The 27,180-nt window shown below is 33.1% G+C and overlaps 1 protein-coding gene across 1 annotated transcript in view; it reads right to left on the bottom strand.

Annotated features, from left to right (window-relative positions):
- LOC127704206 (very-long-chain 3-oxoacyl-CoA reductase-B-like) overlaps window positions 1-26,846 on the bottom strand; it is a 41,911-nt gene extending 15,065 nt beyond the window's left edge. Inside the window, exons 1-5 of the mRNA XM_052208149.1 lie at window positions 26,622-26,846; window positions 20,613-20,659; window positions 18,909-18,984; window positions 18,007-18,117; window positions 175-239 (exon numbers count right to left, since the gene is read on the bottom strand). Coding sequence (XP_052064109.1) covers window positions 175-239; window positions 18,007-18,117; window positions 18,909-18,984; window positions 20,613-20,659; window positions 26,622-26,832 — 510 coding nt within the window. The 5' untranslated portion in view covers window positions 26,833-26,846. The remainder of the gene's footprint in view (window positions 1-174; window positions 240-18,006; window positions 18,118-18,908; window positions 18,985-20,612; window positions 20,660-26,621) is intronic.
- Between the last annotated feature and the right edge of the window lie 334 nt (window positions 26,847-27,180).

The raw sequence follows: 27,180 nt of genomic DNA, 5'->3' as shown, positions 1-27,180 counted from the left end.
CATTTTTAGAAGCGCTTCATACAAAATGTACTTCGGTCAATGCTTTTACACCCCAATGAATTTACAAAAAGAAGCATTCAATTCTTAATTAAAACAGAACCCTGTAGCAAACCCTTAGTATATTTTTGAAATTGTAAAGATTTAAAGATAACTCTTTTAATTATTCATATTTACCTTTTCTCGATCAGGGATTTCCAAGAAATACATAGGGAAATCATATGACATTCCCACATTATTTACTGAAAGGATAAAAGGATAAAGATATTATTGTCATTTGAATTTTTTATTGAATATGCTTGTTCGATTTCACACATATTTTTCGACAAACAAAGGTACTTTGTGATGTATTTGTAAATGTCATGATGGATAAACTGCTTGATTTATATACTGAAACTAAAATCAAGGAAGAAATCCATATGCTAATTAAACATCACTCATAACTCAAAGAGGTCCAAAGTAAAAAGACAAAGAATAGTTCAATGAAATGCTGACATCATGCAATCTATAGCCCAACTTGTTATTAGACATTGACCAAAAGTTCAATGCTCAAATACAAAAAATGTATATCAAATTCAAAGTAGTTTCAAACAAGGAATGACTGCTTGGCAGATGTCAAAATCACTTGCACTATCTCTATAGCTATATATATCAAGAAACTATTGATCAAGAAAAAAAATCAATAAAAATTGTCATTGAAGGGCAATAACTCCTAAAAGGGGTCAATTGACAAATTTGGTCATGTTAATTTAACTGTAGATCTTATTTTGCTGATCCTTTTTGCTTCATGCAGTTTTACTCTTTCTATCAAAGTTTTCAAAATAATTGCCAAAATTGCAAAATTTGGATACAAATTACTATTTAAATTTTAAGGATAATTACTAGTAAATAATATATTAACAATTTTCTTGATTTGATTAATTTGTAGTTCTTATTTTGCTGAACATACTTTCTGTTGACAGTTTCTCTGTATCCATTTTCATTATGAAGAAAATAAACGAACAGGTGGAAAAATCATCATTTAAGAACAATAACTCTTATAAGGCATCACCTGACAATTTCAGTGATGTTGGCATACCTTGTTGATCATTTTTGGTGGTTTCATTTTCATTCTATCTAATATGCAAGAAATTGCAAAAAATGTAAATAATTGACAAAACTTGCAATTCAAGGGTGATAACTCTAATAAGGAGTCTATTGACAAATTTGATAATGTTCATACATATATTTGCAGATCATGATTTGGTGTAAGAAACAGTTCCTCTCTATTTATAAGGTGTAATCTGGTAAATTAAGGGGGATGGAAAATAGTATTTCTTTATATTCAAATTTTTTTTTTTGTCCCTGTCATATTTTTCTCTATAGCTAATTAAATGTAATGATTTTCAGGGTACTACACAATTACTTGCGTTTTATCCTTATTTTTTATTTTTGCCCTGGCAGCAATGCTGGTTGCTTGCAGAAACTTTCTACTATGGATACACTAAGAATAAGTTTTGTTGATATTGGTCCTGTGGTTTCATCAGAGAAGACTTTTAGCAAAGTTCAAAACAGTGGATGCCAAGCAATAGTAATAGCTTACATGGCCAATAAAAAGTAAAATAACAAAAATACTGAACTCCAAGGAAAACTCAAAACGGAAAGTGCCTTATCAAATGGCAAAATCAAAGGCTAAAACACATCAAAAGAATGGAAAACAACTGTCATATTCCTGACTTGGTACAGGCATTTCCTTATGTACAAAATGGTGAATTAAACCTGGTTTTATAGCTAGCTAAACCTCTCATTTGTATGACAGTCGCATACAATTCCATTATACTGACAGCAATGTGTGAATAAAACAAACAGGCATAATAGGTAACAAGTTTGAGCTTTTTAAAAAGCTGTGGACTGCTTCGCTCTACCCTAATTCAAGGTAATATGTGTGCATGTAATTGTTGAATTAGTATTCTGGAGGTGTGCCTAGATTGGCAGAAGTTATAAAATACAGATAATGCATTTTAGTAAACCATGAACATTGTATAGGAACATTGTTTAGCAAAACAAATTGTGCATATTGCAGGTTAACAAAGCAAATAAACATGTATTAATAATTGATATTTCAGTATTGAATTTCAGTGTGCAATATATGCATAATAAAACGAACATGAATTAATGACAGTTGATCGGAACTGAAATTTTCGTCATTTGATGTCTTATCCTGAGACGAGAAAAGTCTTTAATCAAAATTGAGAATGGAAATGGGGAATGTGTCAAAGAGACAACAACCCAACCATAGAGCAGACAACAGCCGAAGGCCACCAATGGGTCTTCAATGCAGCGAGAAACTCCCGCAGCCGGAGGTGTCCTTCAGCTGGACCCTAAACAAATATGTATACTAGTTCAGTGATAATGGACGTAATACTAAACTCTAAATTATACACAAGAAACTAAAATTAAAAATGATACAAGACTTACAAAGGCCAGAGGCTCCTGACTTGGGACAGGCGCAAAAATGTGGCGGGGTTAAACATGTTTTTTGAGATCTCAACCCTCCCCCTATACCTCTAGCCAATGTAGAAAAAACAAACGTACAACAGTACGCACAGTAAAACTCAGTTCTTTATCTCATTTAAGCCAATAGCTGTTGCTGTATCTCAGCCTCATCATAAAGCAACCAATCAGAATCTATATGTAATAAGTAATTATTTCAAGATAGGTGTTTATCGACTGAAACTAATAGCTCCACACCGTGATGCGAAGCAAAAATGTCAAAAATAGGGGTACATCAGTCAACATTGTGTTATAATCTTAATCACTATAAAAACAAACAACTATGTCAACAAAGAAAAACAAAATGGCATATAGACAAAGCACATAAGCAAAAATGAAAGACAAGAATACAAAAAATGACCATAGCACAATAACACAATGGTGGGATGCATTAGTACCGAGCCATGCCAAAAGAATATTACCAAAAATAGACTAAACAGTAAAGGTTAATAATTTACAAAGACAAATAAAAGAACACTATAACACGCAATTAAGATGATTAAAAATGTCAGTATATAATGCCAGATGAGCTAAAAAATTAGTAACTGAATGGACCACCACTAGACAGTGAAAGACAAGAACATCTCAGAACCATATCAAAAGGTTTCAAATAATCATCTGCCCAACACAAGTTCTTTCAGATGAGAAATGCTTTCTATATTCATACATTTAAAACGTCATACTCACAATAGATTTCCTGGTTTGAATTTTCATCCCTATATAATTGAAGATATATTTTCAACACTTACAAAGAAAACATACCAAATTATCACTTTTATTGCAAATATAAAAATACTGATTTCCAAGCGCAGGAAATTTTTTCATTGGGTCTGCTCTTGACCAAAAATTACAAAAATAAAAATAATTTGAATTTAAAAACAAAAAGACCTAACAGTCTATTTTAACCTTTGTCACATTGATGGAGTATCAATGCTAGTTTCAACTACGAAGGATTAAATTTGCCAAAGTCTGTGTACAAGACTATAGAAAATTTTTACTTTGTTGAACATTCAAATTTGTGGTTCAAAAACACGAAATTGGTATCCTATGAATAATACTGAATCCACAGTATATTTGTATTACAATAAATCATAATCTGGATACTTACAAACAAAATCTATCATTAAATTCATGCAAGATTTGTATGCACCTGTCCTAAGTCAGGAGCCTGTTGATGTGGTGCATAAGTGTTTCTCGTTTCTCGTTTTTTATATAGGTTAGAACGTTGGTTTTCCCGTTTGAATGGTTTTACACTAGTCATTTTGGGGACCTTTATAGCTTGCTGTTCGGTATGAGCCAAGGATCCGTGTTGAAGGCCATACTTTGACCTATAATTGTCTACTTTTTACACATTGTGACTTGGATGGACAGTTGTCTCATTGGCACTCATACCACATCTTCTTATTTCTGAGAATATGTACTGAAGCACTTGCTTCTTAGAATATTTCATTAAATTGTAATGTATTGAAGTTTTGATAAAGTACAAGACCTAATAAAACCAGTGACTACTGTGAGACAGCCTTTTATATTTCTGACCTATATATGTTAAAATAACAGTGTTGAAACAACATACAAACTCTGTGTAAAGCAACTTGGTACAACATTTCATTAAACAGTTCAAGACAATATTATTGCAAAAATACAAATAACAATGCTAAATCTATCAATCTTAAAGCCAAGTATATCAAGAATCCTAGACATAATACCATCAAAGCTAACATACAGTTTAATTTGAATGAAGTGTAGAACAGTGTAATTTTGACATTATCAAATCCGATTTTTTCAATAATGAAAATTAGACTTGATTTCAATTTATAGAACCAAATGTCAGTTTAGTGCACATATAAATATCCTTTTTTCTTTAAACAAATTCTCCCAGATAATGAAATAACAGTTAATCTGCATGCCAGTTTTATAACTGAATATATGTTTTGTGACAAAAAATCTTATGCATCCTGAGAACAGAAACAAATTAAACTATCAATTGAATAGGTAGTCTCAGACGCTGATTGGTCTAAGTAGTTCATCTACTGTATCACTAGCCTGTCAATGAGTTCAAATCCAACTCATGGCAGGTGTGTTCAACTCCAGTCTTAATTGACTAGGATTTCCATTTCCAGCAGAAGGTTGGTGGTTCTCTCTGGCCACTCTAGCTTTCTTCACCCATTAAAATCTGGCTGCCACTATTTGTGAAAGTGGCACTGAACACTAATAATCGATCAAAGAAGATCTGCTGGAATGGAAGGTGGAAAACTCTATTGGGGAAAAAGTAAATTTATATATTGGTAAAGGACAGAAATTTCGCTTGCAACAGATAAACAAAAATGCCTTAAATAGTTATTACAAGTTTCCTCTAACATGTCAGGAAGGTGAAAATCTCATTTTCCATAGAATTTCAATATAACTATGTCACTTCAATGCCATCAACTATAGTTTGCAATCTACCAGTAATCAATTAAATGAGGATCGTTTGTATTAGGTCTTCAAATCTTTGATCCCTTTAAGTTTAAAACAATATGCCTTGTATTTTCAGTAGATACTTATTCAAAATCCTCTGTCAGTTTTTTTTTAATCCTGTGAGAGCAAATAAAGAAAATTTGCTGAGAATGTTCCATTAATAATTATTCATCATCCCTGCATAGTTTGGTTGATATTGGCAATCAGTTAAAGAGATGAATAATTTCAATACTGTTTCAGTGGAAACTATGTGCCAAAAATACCACCATATAAAAAAGAAGATGTGGTATGATTGCCAATGAGACAACTCTCCACAGGAGACCAAATGACACAGAAATTAACAACTATAGGTCACCGTACAGCCTTCAACAATGAGCAAAGCCCATACCACACAGTCAGCTATTAAAGGCCCCGAAATGACAATGCTTACCATGAGATCCAACTATAGTGAGAACCCTTTATAGAGGGCTATTGGTTAAAATTGAAAGAATGGTTACAGAGAAGAAAATGAAAGGAGAGATAGACACCATTTGATAGAAACACACATTTATGTTATAATTTTTGGTTGAATTCTTGATGTAAACATTTTTTACATACATAAAATACATGTTTCAGGCATGAAAATCAATTTTTCATAATGGAAAATAAAGAATGGTAAATTTTGATAAAATCAATTAGTAATTAATACACAAACTTATAAAAATCATTTACAGCCGATAAACAAAATCCAGTCAAAAATTTGTAAGTCATAAAGTCTTATGAAAGGAGTTTTGTATTCTTATAATGTGACTGAAAAGCTATTGGTGGATTAGAGTACAGTATGACAATAATTCAATAGCAGTACATTTCTGAAGATGTTGACAAGATAAAGGATTTTCTGTTACAATATATAAGTCAGTGTACTCTTGTGTTATAGTAAAACTTTGCCATTCATTCATCATGTACATAAAACATATTCAACTTTTTTTTTAATTTCAAGTATCATATGATTAAAGATTAAGACTCAGATTTGTGTCACATGCATGCAAATGTGAATAGAGAAATTCAACACAAACATAAAATTCATGTTTTTACACTAAAGTCATGTTTTTCATTTACATGATTTAGAAAAAAATATAAAATTCCTTGAACCCACCCACTTTATATATTACAAAGATTAATATAAATTGTGATTCTATTCAGTAATAAAAGCAAAAACAGTTCATTCACCCATTACAGCATAGTGCAAATATATTTGAGTAAAACGTTTATCCCACAAGGACACATTATGTCTTCACTTTCTAACAATTAATCAAGAATATTACTTCTAATATGACACATAAGTTAACACTCTTAGCTCAGAGGATTACAAATTCTCTTCAAAATAAAACATAGTTTCAGATTTTTTAATATGCTACAACAATTAATCCTACATTAAATATTCGATTGCTTTGCTAGGAAATTTCTTTGATAAATATTAACATGATTTTAAAGATAATGGTTTTATCATATTTCAATTGACAAAGTACAGTTACTAATGTTTAAAGCTTAATCTTATTTGCACTACATTGTAACAACATTCAACTAGTCTGAAATTAAGTCAAACACAAAAATTAATCAACCATCTAAAACTTTCATTTATTGTGGAGGTAGAAATAAAACTTATCACAGATACCAGGACCAAAATGTGTATACCACACACGTTTCTTCTACAACAGATACCAGGACCAAAATGTGTACACCAGACACACATTTCTTCTACAAAAGATACCAGGACCAAAATGTGTACACCCGACACACGTTTCTTCTACAACAGATACCAGGACCAAAATGTGTACACCAGACACACCTTTCTTCTACAACAGATACCAGGACCAAAATGTGTACACCCGACACACGTTTCTTCTACAACAGATACCAAGACCAAAATGTGTACACCCGACACACATTTCTTCTACAACAGATACCAGGACCAAAATGTGTACACCAGACACATGTTTCTTCTACAACAGATACCAGGACCAAAATGTGTACACCCGACACACATTTCTTCTACAACAGATACCAGGACCAAAATGTGTACACCAGACACATGTTTCTTCTACAACAGATACCAAGACCAAAATGCGTACACCAGACACATTGTTTCTTCTACAACAGATACCAGGACCAAAATGTGTACACCAGACACACGTTTCTTCTACAACAGATACCAGGACCAAAATGTGTACACCAGACACATGTTTCTTCTACAACAGATACCAGGACCAAAATGTGTACACCAGACACACCTTTCTTCTACAACAGATACCAGGACCAAAATGTGTACACCAGACACACGTTTCTTCTACAACAGATACCAAGACCAAAATGTGTACACCCAACACACGTTTCTTCTACAACAGATACCAGGACCAAAATGTGTACACCAGACACATGTTTCTTCTACAACAGATACCAGGACCAAAATGTGTACACCCGACACACGTTTCTTCTACAACAGATAACAGGACCAAAATGTGTACACCAGACACACGTTTCTTCTACAACAGATACCAGGACCAAAATGTGTACACCTGACACACGTTTCTTCTACAACAGATACCAGGACCAAAATGTGTACACCAGACACACCTTTCTTCTACAACAGATACCAGGACCAAAATGTGTACACCAGACACACGTTTCTTCTACAACAGATACCAAGACCAAAATGTGTACACCCGACACACGTTTCTTCTACAACAGATACCAGGACCAAAATGTGTACACCAGACACACGTTTCTTCTACAACAGATACCAGGACCAAAATGTGTACACCCGACACACGTTTCTTCTACAACAGATACCAGGACCAAAATGTGTACACCAGACACATGTTTCTTCTACAACAGATACCAAGACCAAAATGCGTACACCAGACACATTGTTTCTTCTACAACAGATACCAGGACCAAAATATGTACACCTGACACATGTTTCTTCTACAACAGATACCAGGAACAAAATGTGTACACCTGACACATGTTTCTTCTACAACAGATACCAGGAACAAAATGTGTACACCAGACACATGTTTCTTCTACAACAGATACCAGGAACAAAATGTGTACACCCGACACATGTTTCTTCTACAAAAGACTCATCAGTGATGCTTGATTCAAAAAAGTTAAAAAGCCCAAATAAAGTACGAAGCTGAAGATCATCAAGAAAATTTCAAAGTTTAAAATGTTCTGCCAAAACAGCTAGAGCACAGAAATAGTAATGTAATTTCTGTGCATATTCTAAAAGGGTTTTTCCTTTCATAATACCAATTTGCTAAATGTTTCTTCAAGATGCAGTTTGAAATCATCTCATAAACTTGTGAAAAGTTTTAAGCCATGCTTAAGTAAAAAGTTGTTTAGTATGAAGTAAGTGTAGTGTAATAAAAACTTTTTTTACAATTCAATTCCAGTGATTGACAAAATATATGTGTAATTTAAAACACATATCTATAATTTCTATCAATTATACTTTCTGAAAAAAATCTACAAAATGGGTAAAAATCATCTTTCAAGGCATACTTTACCCTGTAAGGAGTCAATGGATAATTGTGGCCGAGTTGATTTTTTTGTAGATCTTGTAGTGCTGATCTTTTTTGCTCCTCACAGACTTATATCTTTTATAGTTTTAAAATTAATTACAAAACTGAAAATTGGCAAAATTTGTTATTAAAGGGCAATAACGCCTATTAGTAGTAGTCTGACAATGCTTGCATTTTACTCCTATAAATGTTCTTTGTTTCAGCCTTGGTGTCCATGTTGGTTAGCAGGAGTGATCTAGGGACATTTTTTGTAAGCTAGATGCCCTAAGAATTACTGTGGCCAAATTTTATTACATTTGGCATAATAGGTTCAGAGTAGAAGATTTATGTTAAGTTAAGGAAAGCTGAAATAAACCAAGAGCATGTTTTGTTGTTAAAAAGTGCAGAAATTTTGTGTCATCAAATTAATAAATCCATCTTTTACCAACATATTAAAATATTACCAAAACCCTTATTCTGAATATAGTATAAAATACCACAGGCACTTGTCTCCAAAAAAAATTACTAACAGTATATGTAATGTAGATAAAACAAATTACAAAGATGAGTGCATGTGACAAAAACTTATGTGTCCCCTTCATCTACTATAGAAGTCATTCCAGTAATAAAGAGGCCAAACAAACAAATTTTTGTACCGAAAAGGTATTGCCATGGCAAATAAGAATATAAATATGATTATTTGGTATAATTTGTGAACTGTTTCCATTTATTTACCAATTTATGATATGAGCCACCTCCGCTGGACAAAATCTATGTTGTACTTAAAAGGTGTTGTCATGACAATTCAGAATACATGTGGTTTATTGGTGGGGATCTGAACAGTTTGTGCTATATTTAACGACAGACAATATACATGATATAGTGGGTGGTGCATATGGTGTGTTTTTAAGGACTTGCAGTAAAAATTAAGAATATTGAAGGTTTTGGTTTTTTATTGTTGTAGGCAAAATGGTGACCTATACTTGCTTAACTTCCTTTGGACTCTGGTGAATAGCTGTCTCATTGGCAATCGTACTACATCTCTTTATTTTTTTATAGGGCAGTTTTTAAGATGACAATTAATAATGTGAAAGGTCGGAACAGGTCAACAAGGGACAAAACTTTACAATATACCCGGTATATGGTTTAGAAGTGGGATATTTAACAAATTTATCATATGAGGAGGTTGGGCACGACTCTTAGCTCTTTTTTTCAGGGGTAAATCCTCAGGTCCCCAAAAAAGTCTTGCCATAGAAAACAAGAAAAACATGGTTAATGAGTGGACATGCAAATGTTCATAAAAAATTACTTTGAGGTCAAAGGTCAAGGTTAGATGACATCAAACATCAACACATGATTAAATTTTGCTGGAAAAAATTGATATTTTCATCAAAATCCAAATTAATCTTAATAAAAATCAAATACCTACATATATAAGCAACTGATAAGGTTATAAGAGAAATCTAGGTTAAAAGTTAAAAAATTAAAAAAAAAAACTTTTTTCATTAAACCTGAAATAAAACGTTTATACCCTGCATCTTCATTAAATTGAAAATATATGCCATGAAAGTAAATTCATTCAAGATATATGATCAGTCATTAAAATCAAACTAAACCAATCCTACAATTAATGATCTTCAAATATTGTGTGACTCAGATAAATCTAGAGAATCATGGGATATGCTTTACTATTGTTAATCTGGTTAAGCCAATTATTTTCTCTTGAAGATACATTACATAGTCGGGATATTGACTGTTTGATTGCATCGTAAGACTTTTCAAGGTTACTGTTATTTCTCCCATATTAACAATACATTTGGTTTGTCATTTCTGTGAAAGTTCTGTTAATTTTTAAAGACAGATGAATCAAACGTCAATGGTTTATCATAAATTATTCTTCATAAGCACATCTTATCGGAGAAACATTCAAGTAAATAAAATTCTAAAAAGCTCATTCAGCTGACTAGCATGACAGAGGATCGAGAAATGTCCAATATGCTATCTATATCTAAATGCATTAATATCAATACTTCATCAAACCATATATCAATTGTATAATGAGGATTTCTTCATAAACACACTTAATGAGAAAAGCTCATATACTGTTCACTGAAAGTGAATTCAAAATTACAGAAAAAACGATGCTTAAGGCATTGTTCAATAGGCCTATGGGAGGAGATGGCTTGAGGCCTCATTGGGCAGCACCAGGCGGTTGATGCCTCAAGGTAATGTTGGGGATGAAAGGGTTAAGGCATGGTCCAGTTTTCTTAAGGTGATGGCTTGTTCAATGCATGTTAAGCTCCCAAAGTAACCAAAGTATGACTAAGAGCAAAATGTCATATTCTGTTCGTACTTTTGAAATTAAAATGCAAAAATGTAAATGCAACAGCATACCAAATGTCAATGGTCTATTGTAAGAACTTCATAATAACCTACTGTAACAGAAAACTCAACAACAAGTTGCAATCTTTGTTGTGCTAGTATGTTTGATGGACATATTAAGTTCATTCAATATATTGCAAATTCCAAAGTATCAGCAAATAGGAAGTAGGCGTCTGACAAGTCTTAGCTCTTACACTTTTCAACTCAGCACGATCAAGCTGCTGACCAAAAATGAAGTCATGCGGCTAAGTACTACTTGAGAAAAGTGTGACAAAAACTATTTGTTGGAAATACAGATAGACAAGGTGGTTGCAATATACAACTGTAGCTCTTACACCAAGAGTTGTGGTATAATATCTCAACCATGGAAAAAATGCTGACAAACGGACATGGTGATTGCAAAATAGCTACCACATGTCGATTATCTAAACCATGGAAAATTTCCGAAGTCACTGAAGCATTATTAATAGACCATTATTGAAGCCTTACACCTACATTCTGATGTACTGTAAATTCAGAAATTATTGTGAGATTTTTATCAATGCCACTAGGTGAGTATCACAATAGTAAGAACACACATTCTAATATCTCATACATATAGCTGTATGCACATTTTCCTAAAATTGCAATAGTTAATCTTCCACTTTTGCCCTGTTTTTTAAAAATCCCAAAAATAAATGCACACAATAATTTCTGAATTTTCAGTGAATTAAAGTTACCATTATTGGAGCCCTACATCCTAATTCAAATTAAAATGACCATGTTTCATTTATCTGGCTTAAAGCACGCACAAAATAGCTAGGACATACATGAAATGCACCACAACTTTGATCTCTGGTCTACATGTAATGCTATTAGGGTAATGGTCCCTTTAGGGGAGACAATTCTTAGCTTTAGAAAATTACTGAGCCAAAAAATAAGCAGTTATACATATATATCTATCTCAATATTAATCTGCATACATTGTACTTCTTAAAGGAAACTTTACCACTGATAGTTCAGCAAGTACATTGCATTACAAAGTCACATTTCCAAGAGAAAAGTAACTAAGTGACAATAATCTCAGCAAATATGTTACAATTGTATATCATGCAATGTAATAAAAAAATACATTATGATCGTTTTTTATGGGAATACACTTCGTAGCATGCATTCACAATTTTTCTTATATCATTTTACAATCATTATATCTAAAATTCAGTAAACACATCTGCAAAGGGCTAAATCTTTAGGAAATATACTTTAATGCAGTTATTTACGTACAATTTTGTTAGCAGTGCAAACTTTACAAAATTTATACTTTCTTATTTGCTGAGAAACACAAACCTAATGACACATGTACATCCTTAGTGCATCCAGTAGGCATATAACATTAACTTCTGTTGTGATATTATTCATAAACAAAAAAGCTCAGACATTTGAAGAGTTCCAATGCTATTCTGAGTTATTGGTCTATTTGTTCAGGGCATAAAGATATTTAAACTCAATAAGTCATTGAGGAGAAAGCATTAAAAGAAACATATTATACAATACAATGTAATATACATGTCAATATTGTCTGTGAAGAATAAACGCCTATGTTCAATTCACAATAATACTTTTTTTCATGAATTAATTTCAATAACTCACATTTTTTATGAATGTAAATTTACTTAAAACAAAATATAAAACCTTCATACATCTGATATTTATGTTCTTTGACATTTAAATTAATATTAAAAATTCTTTTTTATTAATCTAATCAAATTGAAAATTTCATGAGAATGACATATATGTCTAAGCTCTGGTTTGGTTTCCATGATTTATTTTCATTGAAATCTTTATGGAATAGTAGTAGAAGAAACAGTCTTTTAATGTTGGTTACTGTTTTTTTTTTGGTGGGGGTAAACATGTTTGTGGGATCCTCCTCTAACCTGGGACAGTGGTGTTACAGCACACTTGAGAGGTTTCAGGTTCATGCATATGGAGAAAAATATTGCTTAGTTATAGCTACATCTATTTATAATCCTTATTGTTTACACAAGTTGCAGGCTTCTTTAAAAAAAAATTCACACAAAACAAATGTGTTTGACTGCATACCATTATTTTACCTTTCTACTGTTTTATTATTTCCATCAATAAAGATGCTGATAAATGATAAAGTCATTTTTGTCGTTCCACATAAATTTCAGTCTGTTCTTCAAATTTTTTAAAATAACATGAATGGCAATCATCCGTTTAAATATATGCTATACCAGTAGTCTTCCTGTAAGAATGATTGATGTTCCAGTAAAATGAGAAATGGAAAGGTTTTCCATCTTTGCCTACTCATACTTTAAACAAATAATACTTAAAACAACTCATTCAAAACAATGAAGAAATAACATTAGGTTGACAGGCTGCCTACATAGTGTCATTTTCCTGATTGTGATTAAAACTAGAGGCTCTCAAGAGCCGGTGTCGCTCACCTGACTCTACTTTGGTTTTAGAAATCATGTAAAGATAGATAACTAGAGGCTCTCAAGAGCCTGTGTCGCTCACCTGATTCTCATTTGGTTTTGGAAATCATGTAAAAATAGATTAAAATCATAACAGATACCCTAATAATGAGTGAGGCCAAATTTGGTTTAATATTGGTCCTGTAATTTAATAAAAAATCCTGGTGGCCATCTTGAACAGTAAATCGGCAACAAAGTAGCAACACTTCATCAACACCTCATAAGAAACATTTATGCCATGTTTTGGTTTCATTCCATTCAGTGCACCTCTAGAAGAAGCATTTTTATGTATTTCCCATAGGGTCTTATGTTAAAGGAAGTCCCCCCATTGGCGGCCATCATGGATGAAGGATCAGCTTCAAAGTAACAAAACTTAGTCAGCACCTCATAAGGAACATTCATGCCATGTTTGGTTTCAATCCATTCAGTATGTGGTTCTCTAAAAGAAGACATTTGTATGTATTGTTCATAGGGTCCTTTGTTAAACATTGTCCCCATTGGGCGGCCATTGTGGATGAAGGATCAGCTTCAAAGTAACAACACTTGGTCAGCACTTCAAAAGGAACATGCATGCCATGTTTGGTTTCATTCCATTCAATGGTTCTCTAAAAGAAAACATTTGTATGTATTTCTCATAGGGTCCTATGTTAAACTAAGTCCTCCACTTGCGGCCATCTTAGATTATGGATCGGCTTCATAGTAACAACACTTGGTCAGCACCTCATAAGGAACATTCATGCTATGTTTGGTTTCATTGCATTCAGTGGTTCTCTAAAAGAAGACATTTGTATGTATTTCCCATAGGGTCCTATGTTAAACTCAGTCCCCCGCTGGCAGCCATCTTGGATAATGGATCAGCTTCAAAGTAACAACACTTGGTCAGCACCTCATAAGGAACATTCATGCCATGTTTGGTTTCATTCCATTCAGTGGTTCTCTAAAAGAAGACATTTGTATGTATTTCCCCATAGGGTCCTATGTTAAACTAAGTCCCCCGCTGGCGGCCATCTTGGATGATGGATCCGCTACAAAGTAACAACACTTGGTCAGCACCTCATAAGAAACATTCATGTCATGTTTGGTTTCATTCCATTCAGTGGTTCTCTAGAGGAAGTTCAAAATGTAAAAAGTTAACGACGACGACGGACGACGCAGGTTGACGACGGACGACGGACGCCAAGTGATGAGAAAAGCTCACTTGGCCCTTCGGACCAGGTGAGCTGAAAAAGACAAGAAAAACTGTGAGCAAAGCTGATAAATTCATACCCTGCTTGATTTGCCATTGAACAAGTGAACAAAAAAGAAACAACAATTTATACACACCCAAACCCCATAAACTGGTCTCCCACTCCATCTAAAGCTCTGCACTGAAGGAATGGGTTGGCGCCATTGTCACCTTGGCATTAATTGGACGGGTCTTACAAATCCAATGATTCGCTCACGATATCGACCAATTATATTGACGGGAACTTTGGACAACTTGACCTCAAATGTTGATACTGCGATGCCCCAAAATAAATATGTATCTGTTATTTAACTCCATACAGCAAGCTATTTATATCTCTACGTGGTATTAATTTTTTAAAGTACATTTTAAGACATGATACGGGTGTGTTCAAACATGGAGTAGTAGTAATATAACTAGTAATCTATATATATATTTTTTTACATATAATTGTCTATGCTGGGACATAATATATATATAGTATATTATTCCAAGGTGTATGCATACAGCTGTAAGATTCGAAATATGATTTTACATTTTAATTAAGGTAGATGTAAAAAAAATAATAGAACAGAGTTCCAATGTCCCCCCAGTTGCACATATTTTATCTGTCCTAGGGCAATAACTAAAAAAAAAACTTTTTGTTGTTGTTCTTTAAAACAGTTTACAAATAAAAAGCGTGCGCGGGGGACAAAAAAGTTTTTTTTTTTTGTATACTAAATATTTCAAACAGACCTTCAAGGGCATTACTTAGAGTATACTATAAGTTTTATAGTCCACCATTATAGAACTTGTCCGAGATATTGCTGATATTAACCTATAGTATAAGTTTTATAAAAATCTGGCAAGAATTGTACCCGTGAGAGCGCTATCGAGGCCATTTTCCATAAATTTAATATTTCCAAGGGGCATAACTCTTTTAAAAAAGTCAATCGGCCACCATTATAAAACTTTGAGATATTGCTGATATTAACCTATAGTATAAGTTTTATAAAAATCTGGCAAGAATTGTACCTATGAGAGCGCTTACAAGACCGGACAGACGGACAATCGGACAGATGGACACCCGGTATTTCCATGTCCCCCGCAACATGTTACAAAATTAAATATCCAGACATTATTATGTTCAGAAAATTCTGAGCGTTAGATATAGAAAGAGAAATACATTCTATTTATATACGTTTTTCCATCAAGTATTAAATCAACCAGTCAGAAAGCTGACCATGATATTTAGGCTGTACCTGTTGTTAGTGTAGCGATAAGTGAACACAACAGGGGTCTAGTTTACCAAGCACCATTGCTTCATTACATAGATACAGCAAAATTGATGTTTTGTTATATAAGAAAACCATTAAGCTTACAATCATTAGAATCAAAACATAATAAGGTATTAAAGTTAACTGAAATCCAGTCAAAAAATCAGAAATAGTAACAATCAAATGGTCCCCAAGGTCTACAAACCCTTACTACACAAAGATATTAGATAACAAATATCCTTCATCAGGATCAATTGACTGTTGTAAAATTGCTACTAATTCTTCTCTGAAATACTGAAAATGTATCTTCATATATATATACTGCATTAAAATTTCTATGCAATTTATTTGTATAATCGATATCTATGTCTAAAAATCATATTTATTTATAACTGAAACTTCTTAGCTGAACAAAATTATTTTTTACAATACTGTGTAAGGGGAGGTAACTGTTCCTGAACATTCTTTGATTTACTGTGAATATTAAAAATAATTCATGTCACTTGAGTTGGATGGTAAGAATCATTTATTTCACTGCAGTTGGTTCATATTAATAACCTTCATTTAAGCAATGAGCTAAAATGCTTAACCAGTTTATCAGTTTGTAGTGATGAATTCAAACTGTAATTTGGTAAATAATTTTAGCAATTGGTATTGTGAAAGGGCAAAGCCTTTCAAATAGAAAGTCTTACTACAATTTTTTTTCTAATCATTGCAAAATCAGACTTTAACATGTAACAAACACAATTAGGATTCAATAGCCTTGGGATTGAACCCACCAACTTACTCAATCTAGACAAGCACACTATCAGACTGGGGATTGAACCCACCAACTTACTCAATCTAGACAAGCACACTATCACACTGGGGATTGAACCCACCAACTTACTCAATCTAGACAAGCACACTATCAGACTGGGGATTGAATCCACCAACTTACTCAATCTAGACAAGGACACTATCAGACTGGGGATTGAACCCACCAACTTACTCAATCTAGACAAGCACACTATCACACTGGGGATTGAACCCATCAACTTACTCAATCTAGACAAGCACACTATCACACTGGGGATTGAACCCACCAACTTAATCAATCTAGACAAGGACACTATCACACTGGGGATCAACCCACCAACTTACTCAATTTAGACAAGGACACTATCACACTGGGGATTGAATCCACCAACTTACTCAATCTAGACAAGCACACTATCACACTGGGGATTAAACCCACCAACTTACTCAATCTAGACAAGCACACTATCAGACTGGGGATTGAATCCACCAACTTACTCAATCTAGACAAGCACACTATCACACTGGGGATTGAACCCACCAACTTACTCAATCTAGACAAGCACACTATCACACTGGGGATTGAACCCACCAACTTAATCAATCTAGACAAGGACACTATCACACTGGGGATCAACCCACCAATTTACTCAATCTAGGCAAGGACACTATCACACTGGGGATTGAATCCACCAACTTACTCAATCTAGACAAGCACACTATCACACTGGGGATTAAACCCACCAACTTACTCAATCTAGACAAGCACACTATCAGACTGGGGATTGAATCCACCAACTTACTCAATCTAGACAAGCACACTATCACACTGGGGATTGAACCCACCAACTTACTCAATCTAGACAAGCACACTATCAGACTGGGGATTGAACCCACCAACGTACTCAATCTAGACAAGGACACTATCAGACTGGGGATTGAACCCACCAACTTAATCAATCTAGACAAGCACACTATCAGACTGGGGATTGAATCCACCAACTTACTCAATCTAGACAAGCACACTTTCACAAAACCAACCAGGTTACAAAGTCATAAATATGACAGTTATAGATCCTGTACCAAGAAAGACATGTAATAACTTTTTCCCACTGTTCTATATATTAATTTGAAGTAGCAGTATCAGATATTTGTATTTGTATTTTATGGTCAACTTGAAGACTACAACCAATTTGATCACATTCAACATGTTCAAGATAAAAAATAAAATGATTCTTGGCTAAAGTAATGGAAAGGAAAGGCAAAAAGCAGTGTTATTTTGATGAAAAAAAAATTACATAGTCAAAAAGTCATTTAATGAAAAACTATTGTTGTCTTACCTAGAACTCCAATGTCTAGTCCAGCTAACTGTCTTCTTATTGCATCATATATTTGTAAACCAGCACTAAAATCAGCTACAATAATCTTGGTTTTTACTTTGAACTTTTGTTCTAAAAAAATGTATATAAGAATTAGAAATGATTATGAAACTCAATATCAATACACTGTGTCTGAAACAAGTCTTGGACCCATTGTTGAATGTACCTCTGGCATTGCTAAAAATTAAATCAGTCTGACTCAAAACCTTTGTAATCACATAATCAATGAATTCAATAAGTGAACTGATCAATTGGGTGCTTTAATTTGTTTTTAATGCACATATAAACCATTGTGGCATTGCATTTGCAAAAAGAACAGCATAAGATAGAAAATTGAAAAGCATGATTCACAAAGACCAGAAAAAACCAATTAATTATTTGAAAGGGTGTCACATGTGGAGCAGAATCTGCTTACTCTTCTGGAGCACCTGAGATAACGGCAGTTTTAGTGAGGTTCGTGTTGCTCAGTCTTTTATGTTGTGTTTTGTATACTGTTGTTCGTTCTTCGATCATATTTAGTTTTTTTGCTATGGCATTCTCATTTTTTTTTGTCTACTAAGGAATTTGAATGTCCCTTTGGTATCATTCACTACTTTCTTTTAAGGTACTTGTATCAGTTTCTTCGATATTGACTGAAAAAATGTGTTTTCTACAAAACCAGCCAGCTTATATATATGGGTATTGATTTTGTGGAATATATCTTCAATTTTGGTACATGTGCTATTTCCTATTCTTAGTGTTCTTTGTTCCAAGATAGATTTACCTTTTTCTAGCTCAGTCCTTTTTATACATAACTTGAACTTTGCTCCAAGATACAGCTAGGACAATCTTTTAACTTTGTATTGATCTTAAACTAAACTAACCAATTTCTTTGGCACAATCTTCTAACTTTGCCTTTGTTCTGCTAATCAAAATAATGTCCATTCCTTTCTTGGCGAGCTGTGAACATTAAAATGTATTCCATAAGCATTGAAAATGTTTAAAGTTGATCCCCTTTTTTATGAGTAAATGCATTTTAATCTACATGTATTGGTAAATTCTAAAATATCAGCAATTTGTTCATTTCACCACATTGTCGCTGACCTTTTTAAAATTAATCTAAATTGATGGGGAAATTTTTATGTTAAACATTGAATATTTGATATTACAACATGTTGCAGATGTAAAACCACCATATAATTCAATATCAAATGCATATTTGTTATTTGTGAAAAATGACATAATATCTCTATCAGGCCCAAATATCTGTTTCTTCATAAGATATCAGAATGAGAATCAGTCCTTAGTAGTTTCATTATAATTCATCTAACTAACTACACTTTATCTTTAAATTTAACCTACAATTGACATCAATGATACTTTTGTTGAATTTGAAATAAAGTAAGTTACATGGTGATTATATACTCCATATTCATATGCATGTACTTGTAATTTAATTGAATTAACCTGAAATATAAACTTAAACATAATCACTGAACCATGTACATGTTTTGAGGTCATACCATCTCTGACAGGACCTTAATTTTGGCAGTTAATGTGTATGTATTTTACCACAAATTCTTTGTTGAAATTTTTTTGTGATATGATCATACACTTCACTTCAAACTACATGTACTTATAACCTTAAATTTAAACATGTTATATAATTTCCTACTTCCTATTTTAAGTGTCTGGACTTGCATTGTCGCAAGCAATTGATTGAGGTAGCATGAATATTGAAGCATAATTGATCATTTCCTTTCAATGAAGCCAAGAAAATATTCCTTGTATTATGAGAGTTGTAAATTTTCAAACTATCGGCAAACAGATAGTAGCTGCATGGAAGATGTACACATTTCACAGGTAGTAGCTGCACAGAAGATGTACACATTTCTTAGATACTACAATTCAACATTGTCAAGCTGCAGACCAAATATAAAATCATTCCCTTCAATAGAAGCCAAGAAAAAGGTGAATAAAATTCCTTGTAAACTTTTAAACTACTGTAAATTCAGAAATTATTGCAAGGTTTTTATTATTGTGAATAATGCGACTAGGTGAGTATCGCAATAATAAGAACTCGCATTCTGATATCTGATACATATATCTGTATGCAATTATTCCTGAACTAGCAATAATTAATCTCGCGTTTTTGTCCATTCTTCAAAAATCGCAATAATAAATGCAAGCAATAATTTCTGAATTTACAGTACTCGCACACAGGAAGTAGCTACATGGCAGTTGTAAAAAATTTTTAAACACTACTACCCAACATTATTAAGCTGCAGACCAAATATTAAATCATTCCCTTCCAAAGAATCCAAGAAAAATTTGACAAGTTTCTACCCAAGATCTCTCTGACGGACAGCATGACAGACAAGACAGAGTTAAGTTGTTACTGGACCTTCTTTCTCTGTTGGTGATGCAGGAAAAAAACAGCTGTCTTTCCTTTATATGACTATCAAAAGACCTGAAACATGATTAAAAGAGATGCTATTGAGACAGCAACTCTACAACCCAAAAGAACTAAAAGAAGAGTACTTATTGAATAGTCTAATCATAATCTGGAAATAGAGAACCACACTTACTTGGTGTGTGTATCCTTTTCCAATGCCATCTGTAGCACCAGTCACCACTGTCAATAAAGAAATAAATATTATTTCATTCCACATTACCCAGAGACTGTAAAGTTTATATTGTCTCTTTGTCTTTTTTCTTATTCAACTATTTCAGAAAAGTTACATGTGTATGATCCTTATTCTGCAACAAGTTTCAAATAATAATTAGAACTGCTGAATTATGATCATATGCATTATAAAAGATAAACAAAAAATTGAGTCAACAGATTGTTTTAATACTATGCTTATATGTCAACTGTATGTACTTTATATTGTGCTATTTAAAAAATTTTTTTAATGAAGACAAAGATGATGCCCCTTTTACATATAATGTTATAAAGGGACATAACTAGCATGACTAGAGAATTATAAAAGTGATGCACCAAAAGTTGAACTTGAACTGTGTTTTGTGGTAATAAGCATTGTCTATAAAAATATAGGTCACCAATCTTGTTCATGTTGTTTTCAAGCTACAGATTGTGAAAAGATGACACATTTCGTAAAGATTATCATGACTACATGTATACAGGGAAAAAACATTATTCTGTGAATAGAAAGAATACTAAATGACAGAATTTTGAAATAAAATACAGACTTCCCGTAATTGACATCAAAAGGCTGTCAGAAATTTGGTCAAACTGCAATGATTCATCTGACTGACGAAAAACTATTCAGACAAAAACATTTTTGGGAAAATCAAAATCTGTTATCGTTAAAATCTGGAAAACATATTCAAACAATTTTACCAAGCTGTTCCAAAAACTTTTATATCTACTAGCCTGATGCTCATTTTAAGAAAATACTTCTCATATATGTCTAACAAATTTTTTGAAAATTTTCATTCCCCAAATGGTTTTTGGCACATGCTGTTTCCCACAAAACTGGTTTACAATTTGTATCTGGTATTTAGTGTATCATCAGTAGAATTAAGTCCTTTAATTTTTAACATAGATAAAAGTTAAGTATTTAAGAAAAAATAAGTTGATACAATATTTAAAATGAAACATAAATGATGCCTTGATGGTGTTAAGAAAATCCATATTTAAAAGTGTTTTGTGATGATTTTGGTTGCAGAATATTGGATCACACAGTTTTCTTTACCATGTTTACTGAACACTTGGATGAGTGAGGTGCCAATAATTGTCTATTCTACAGCATAATTGGCAGTCTTGTCCGATGGTCTGGCACATTTTTGAAAGTCTTAAATTATGAGAAGATGGCTTTCACAAGTATAATAAAATGCTTCGCTGGGGCGCAGCTTGATACGACCGCAGAGGTCGAACCCTGAACAGTTGGGGCAAGTATGGACACAACATTCAAGCTTGATACAGCACTGATTTGGATTGTAATTAAATATTTGACATAGCATAGGTTTCTGACACAGAATGAATGTGGTCTAAGAACTTTAAAAATTTTAATTTACCTATTTAAACCATATCATTATTATTTGCTTTTATATATAAATCAGAAATAACCAATTTAAAATGGAAAATTTTAAAGAAAAAAATTCCCCCCCAAATTTTTTGAACCCCCTTATGATACATCACCCCCAAACTCAATCCCAGCCTTCCCTTTGTGGTATGGTACCTTGTAGTACAATTTCATAAAGATCAATACACTTACACACAAGTTATTGTCCTGAAACTAGAAAAATGCTTGATTTTTTACCCCTTTATGGCCCCTAATTCCTAAAATTTTGAGGCAATTACCCCCAAAATCAATCCCAGCCTTCCCTTTGTGGTATGGTAACTTGCAGTACAATTTCAGAGAGATCCATACACTTAAACACAAGTTATTGTCTGGAAACTAGAAAAATGCTTATTTTTGCCCCCTTTTTGGCCCCTTATTCCTAAACGCTTTGGGCAATTACCCCCAAACTCAATTCCAGGTTTCCCTTTGTAATATGGAACCTTGTAGTACAATTTCATAAAGATCCATACACTTACACATAAGTTATTGTCATGAAACTAGAAAAATGCTTTTTTTTTGCCCCTTTTTGGCCCCCAATTCCTAACATTTGGAGGCAATTACCCCAAAAATCAATCCCAGCATTCCCTTTGTGATATGGAACCTTGTGGTACAATTTCAGAGAGATCCATACACTTACACACAAGTTATTGTCATGAAACTAGAAAAATGCTTGCTTTTTGCCCCTTTTTGGCCCCTAATTCCTAAAATTTGGAGGCAATTACCCCCAAAATCAATCCCAGCATTCCCTTTGTGATATGGAACCTTGTGGTACAATGTCAGAGAGATCCATACACTAACACACAAGTTATGTCTGGAAGTTACAAAAATGCTTATTTTGGCCCCTATTGGCCCCTTATTCCTTAACTGTTGGTACCATAACCCCCAAAATCAATCCCCACCTTCCTTTTGTGGTATTGAACCTTATGGTAAAATTTCATAGAGATCCATTCACTTAAACTAAAGTTAGAGTGCGAAAACCAATGTGTCTTCGGACGACGACGACCCCGACAATGTGATACCAATATATGACCGCAAAATTTTTTTGCGGTCGTATAAAAAGCTTTTAGAAATAAAAATTAACAAGCATTCTGAGAGTATTGCATGGCAATACATAGTCCCCTACCTGGTAAAAATTCATTTTACTGGAACAAAATGCTAACTTGTTCTATAACTTGTCATGGTGTAAACAAAAAGTAAATATCATGTCAATATCTTCAAGCATGACTAAAAACAGTGTGGAAAACTGATTATATGAGTGAGAAAAACATTAGATATGATTAATAGTTCTCTAAAATTAGATATGATGTAATACAGTGTATATCTATTTTCAAATTATAATCAAATATAATTAATAGTTCCAAATATTTTTTCTTTCATTTGTCACAAACTAATATAGATTTGTAACTTATCTATAAAATGTCAACAACTTTTATCTACACAATGTAATGTTTTGAAATATATACATTAATAAAAAATAGATTATCATCTAATTAAAGGATTTCTCTTCATAATTTTTTTTTTTTATATATATAGCATTCAGAAAATTAGTTTATACTAAATAACAAACAAATCTGCCAAAAAATTCTTCAAATAATTTAACAAAGAATGTCTTTTAAAAAATGAGTTATCTCCCTTTGTACAGAAATATGGTTTAACATAGTACTCTAACATTAGATATGGTCCAGAGTTATGGTCCATAACTCTGGACTAAATCATCAGACCGGAACAAAATTGGAACTTGATCTATAACTTGTCATGATAAAACTATATACCAAATATCAAATCAATATCTTCAAGAACGAAGAAAAAAAGTGTGGAAAGCTGATTTGCCGGACTGACGGTTGGACAGACTGACAGACGAGTGCAAACCTAAAGTCCCCTTCGACTTCATCGATAGGGGACTAAAAAGAGATTACCATCATTTTTTCTTCTATGCAAGTTCCATGTGTAACAATATGGTGGATGAAATTATGCAAAATGGACATGTATATATCTCCATCATAATCAGTAATTAAGCTAGCACTCATCTTTTTCGTCAGTTATGAAAAGGTTTAAAAAAACAATTTCGTCACTTAAATTTGGAAAGTATAAAAAATACTATTATAATTCTACCTGTCTTCATGTTTCTGACAAGTTTATAACCCTCAGATAATTAACATTTACAACAGGTGTTATAAGTTGTGATTACAGGTAATCAGCTTATCACCATCGGATGGGTCGCTACTCTGTTAATTAATATACCTCATAATTGACCATCATAACTACAATGAACTATATCATAACTATTTTTCCAAGTTAAATTGGTCAGTCGGCATTTCAATTTCAATATTTCTCAAAAGGCCACAATTTGGAGTTCTAATTGTTTTCCCCCGGACAGTTCGCATTTTAATTTCAATATTATGATTCATAATTACGTCCACCATATTGTTACACAAGGAACTTGCATACATGAAACAAAAATCTTAGACTTGAATCTAATTAAATGCCATTGAATTGAGTCAAAAAGATATTATATCCCTAAATTTTAGTCTTACTTTATATCAATTTCATCTATTATGACAATATACAATTGCTTATTTACGATCATGACAGCTTTTGGGGTTTTGACTTTATATCTGGGTTATTTTGGGCATTTAAAAAAACCTCTTTACAAAATGAAGATAGGTGCGTGCTTTTTAATTGAAAAGTTAATAAATTAACTTTAAACAATAAATTGCATTTCTAATACTTAAAATTCCCCCTCAAAGAAGAGGAAAGATGTTATTCCTCATTAGATGGTTTATTCCGTACATGCAAACTTTCACAATTTAGATGTCAATTACATGATCATGATGATATTGACCCCTTGTTCCAGTGATCATTAAAAAAGCCTGAAACACAATTTTGTAAAAATCTATACACAAAAGTTTGTTGGTTTCCGATTAAAAAAAATTCCCAAGGGAGACAATCATAATCATGAAAATCAGTGATAATAAGCCAATCAAAATCAGTATTTCCTGTGATCATGGTTAATTGGACATTGTAAACAAGGAAAGATCTGAACTTGTATGGAACTTTTGATTTGTATTCCTCTGTATGTATGTCAGAATTCAACAATAGGGATATACATGTATGCCTGCCTTTTGCAAAGTCTGCAAAGGAGACCTCAACATTGAATGGCAAAGGTCAATAGTCACTTATTCCAACACAAACAAAAAAATTTTGCTGTTATTCTAGCTGGCATGTACGATCTCAAAGTATCTTTTCTACACAATAATATAAGTACAAGAATTACGTAAATAAAAAGAAGAAAAAGGCTTATTAGCTCATCATCAGTACACCATAAAAAAAAAAGATGAGATGTGACACCATTTCTAGAGTACAGTAAAAGACTGTGAAAAATTGTAACCCTCAAAAATGTTGTTGCACATTAAAATTTAAAACCCCCCCAAATATTTTTTTTGGTGATCAGTTGATCAATTATTCATTATTAATTAATGATTACGGTTAACTGGTATTTATAAAGCTAATTTGGTATCATTGTTATGTGTTTGAAAATCATGATTGTTGATATTAGCTTTGGTGTAAAGTAAAATACATGTAGTTAGCCATGTTAGCTATATAAGTAAAAACAATGAAAATTTCTATAGTGGCAATATCATTGTGACAAATTTGATAGTCCTTTGGAATCTTCCAACTTTCTTTTACAAGTCTATAAACATGAATGAACTTGGCCTTTTACATCATGACAATATTCATTCTTCATTTCGGCAAAATAATTCACAAAACACATATTTAGAACGATATTTTAGTTTTAAACATAAAAAACCCTTATTTAAAACCTTTATTTCATAGCAATACACTAATGAAAACACAATTAAAAAATTACATACAGTTGGGTCGGATCGACATGAAAGCTGTGTCAATGAGACCCCCAATGAGACAACCATAACAACGGGACTTCTAGAGGTTTATATACAGTCAGGTGGATCCACATGAAAGCTGTGTCAATGAGACCCCCATTGACAACAGGACTTCTAGAGGTTTATATACAGTCAGGTCGGAATTTCCACATGAAAGCTGTGTTAATGAGACCCCCATGACAACAGGACTTCTAGAGGTTTATATACAGTCAGGTCGGAATTTCCACATGAAAGCTGTGTCAATGAGACCCCCAATGAGACAACCATGACAACAGGACTTCTAGAGGTTTATAAATTATATACTCCACATGAAAGCTGTGTCAATGAGACAACCATGACAATAGGGCACAGGCACTTGTTTCTATCCATGGGAAGCCCCACTATCAACGTATATTTACGTAAATATACGTTGATAGTGGGGCTTCCCATGGATAGAAACAAGTGCCTGTGCAATAGGGCTTACATGTATACAATGTACAGGCTTCAACAATAGAAAGGTGTTTTTAAGACTTAAGTCTTAATCGCCGTACACTATGCCGACTCTAAATAAAACTTAATATTTGTACAAGTATACATTTTTTGGCATAAACTGATGAGTTGCACCTACCAGCCCACTGTCCACATTTCTTGAAATTCTTAGTTAAACCAAGCGGTTTTGCCAGAAGAAAGACTTTGATGCCATTAAAAATTGAAAGGGCGAGCTTAAGTGCGATATATGAAACAGACACTACTCCTGCTACTGCAAAAATATCTGAATAATTCCCAAGAAAACTTTGGACATTAGACGCCATGGTTGAGACTACCGGCAAGTGAATCATGTGATGTGCAAGATTTTATGTAGAAACGGTACTTTATCGTATCTTTAAACACTTCAGTGATCAAAATCGTGTGTCCAAGGTAAACACTGATTTAAATTTAGAGTTATCTCGCTTTGGGTGGTATTTGGCACTACTCTTGGAATTGCTCTTTCGCTTCCAACAGTTTTGATTCGAGCGACACCGATGAAACTTATGTACTCAAAACGTGCGTCTGGCACACCAGATTACAAGTCTGTTTAAAAAAAAGGTTTAACGTATTTATTAAATTTATCTTAAATGTCGAACCTGATAGAAAGCACCCCTTGGAGAACATCCCTTGACCATGTTGACAGAACTGTGCAGCATGCC

The sequence above is a fragment of the Mytilus californianus genome, unplaced genomic scaffold (genome assembly GCF_021869535.1).
Source record: "Mytilus californianus isolate M0D057914Y unplaced genomic scaffold, xbMytCali1.0.p SCAF_6, whole genome shotgun sequence".
Classification (NCBI taxonomy): domain Eukaryota; kingdom Metazoa; phylum Mollusca; class Bivalvia; order Mytilida; family Mytilidae; genus Mytilus; species Mytilus californianus.
The sequence above is the reverse complement of the archived record's forward strand: the minus strand, read 5'-3'. Positions and strand labels throughout refer to the sequence as shown.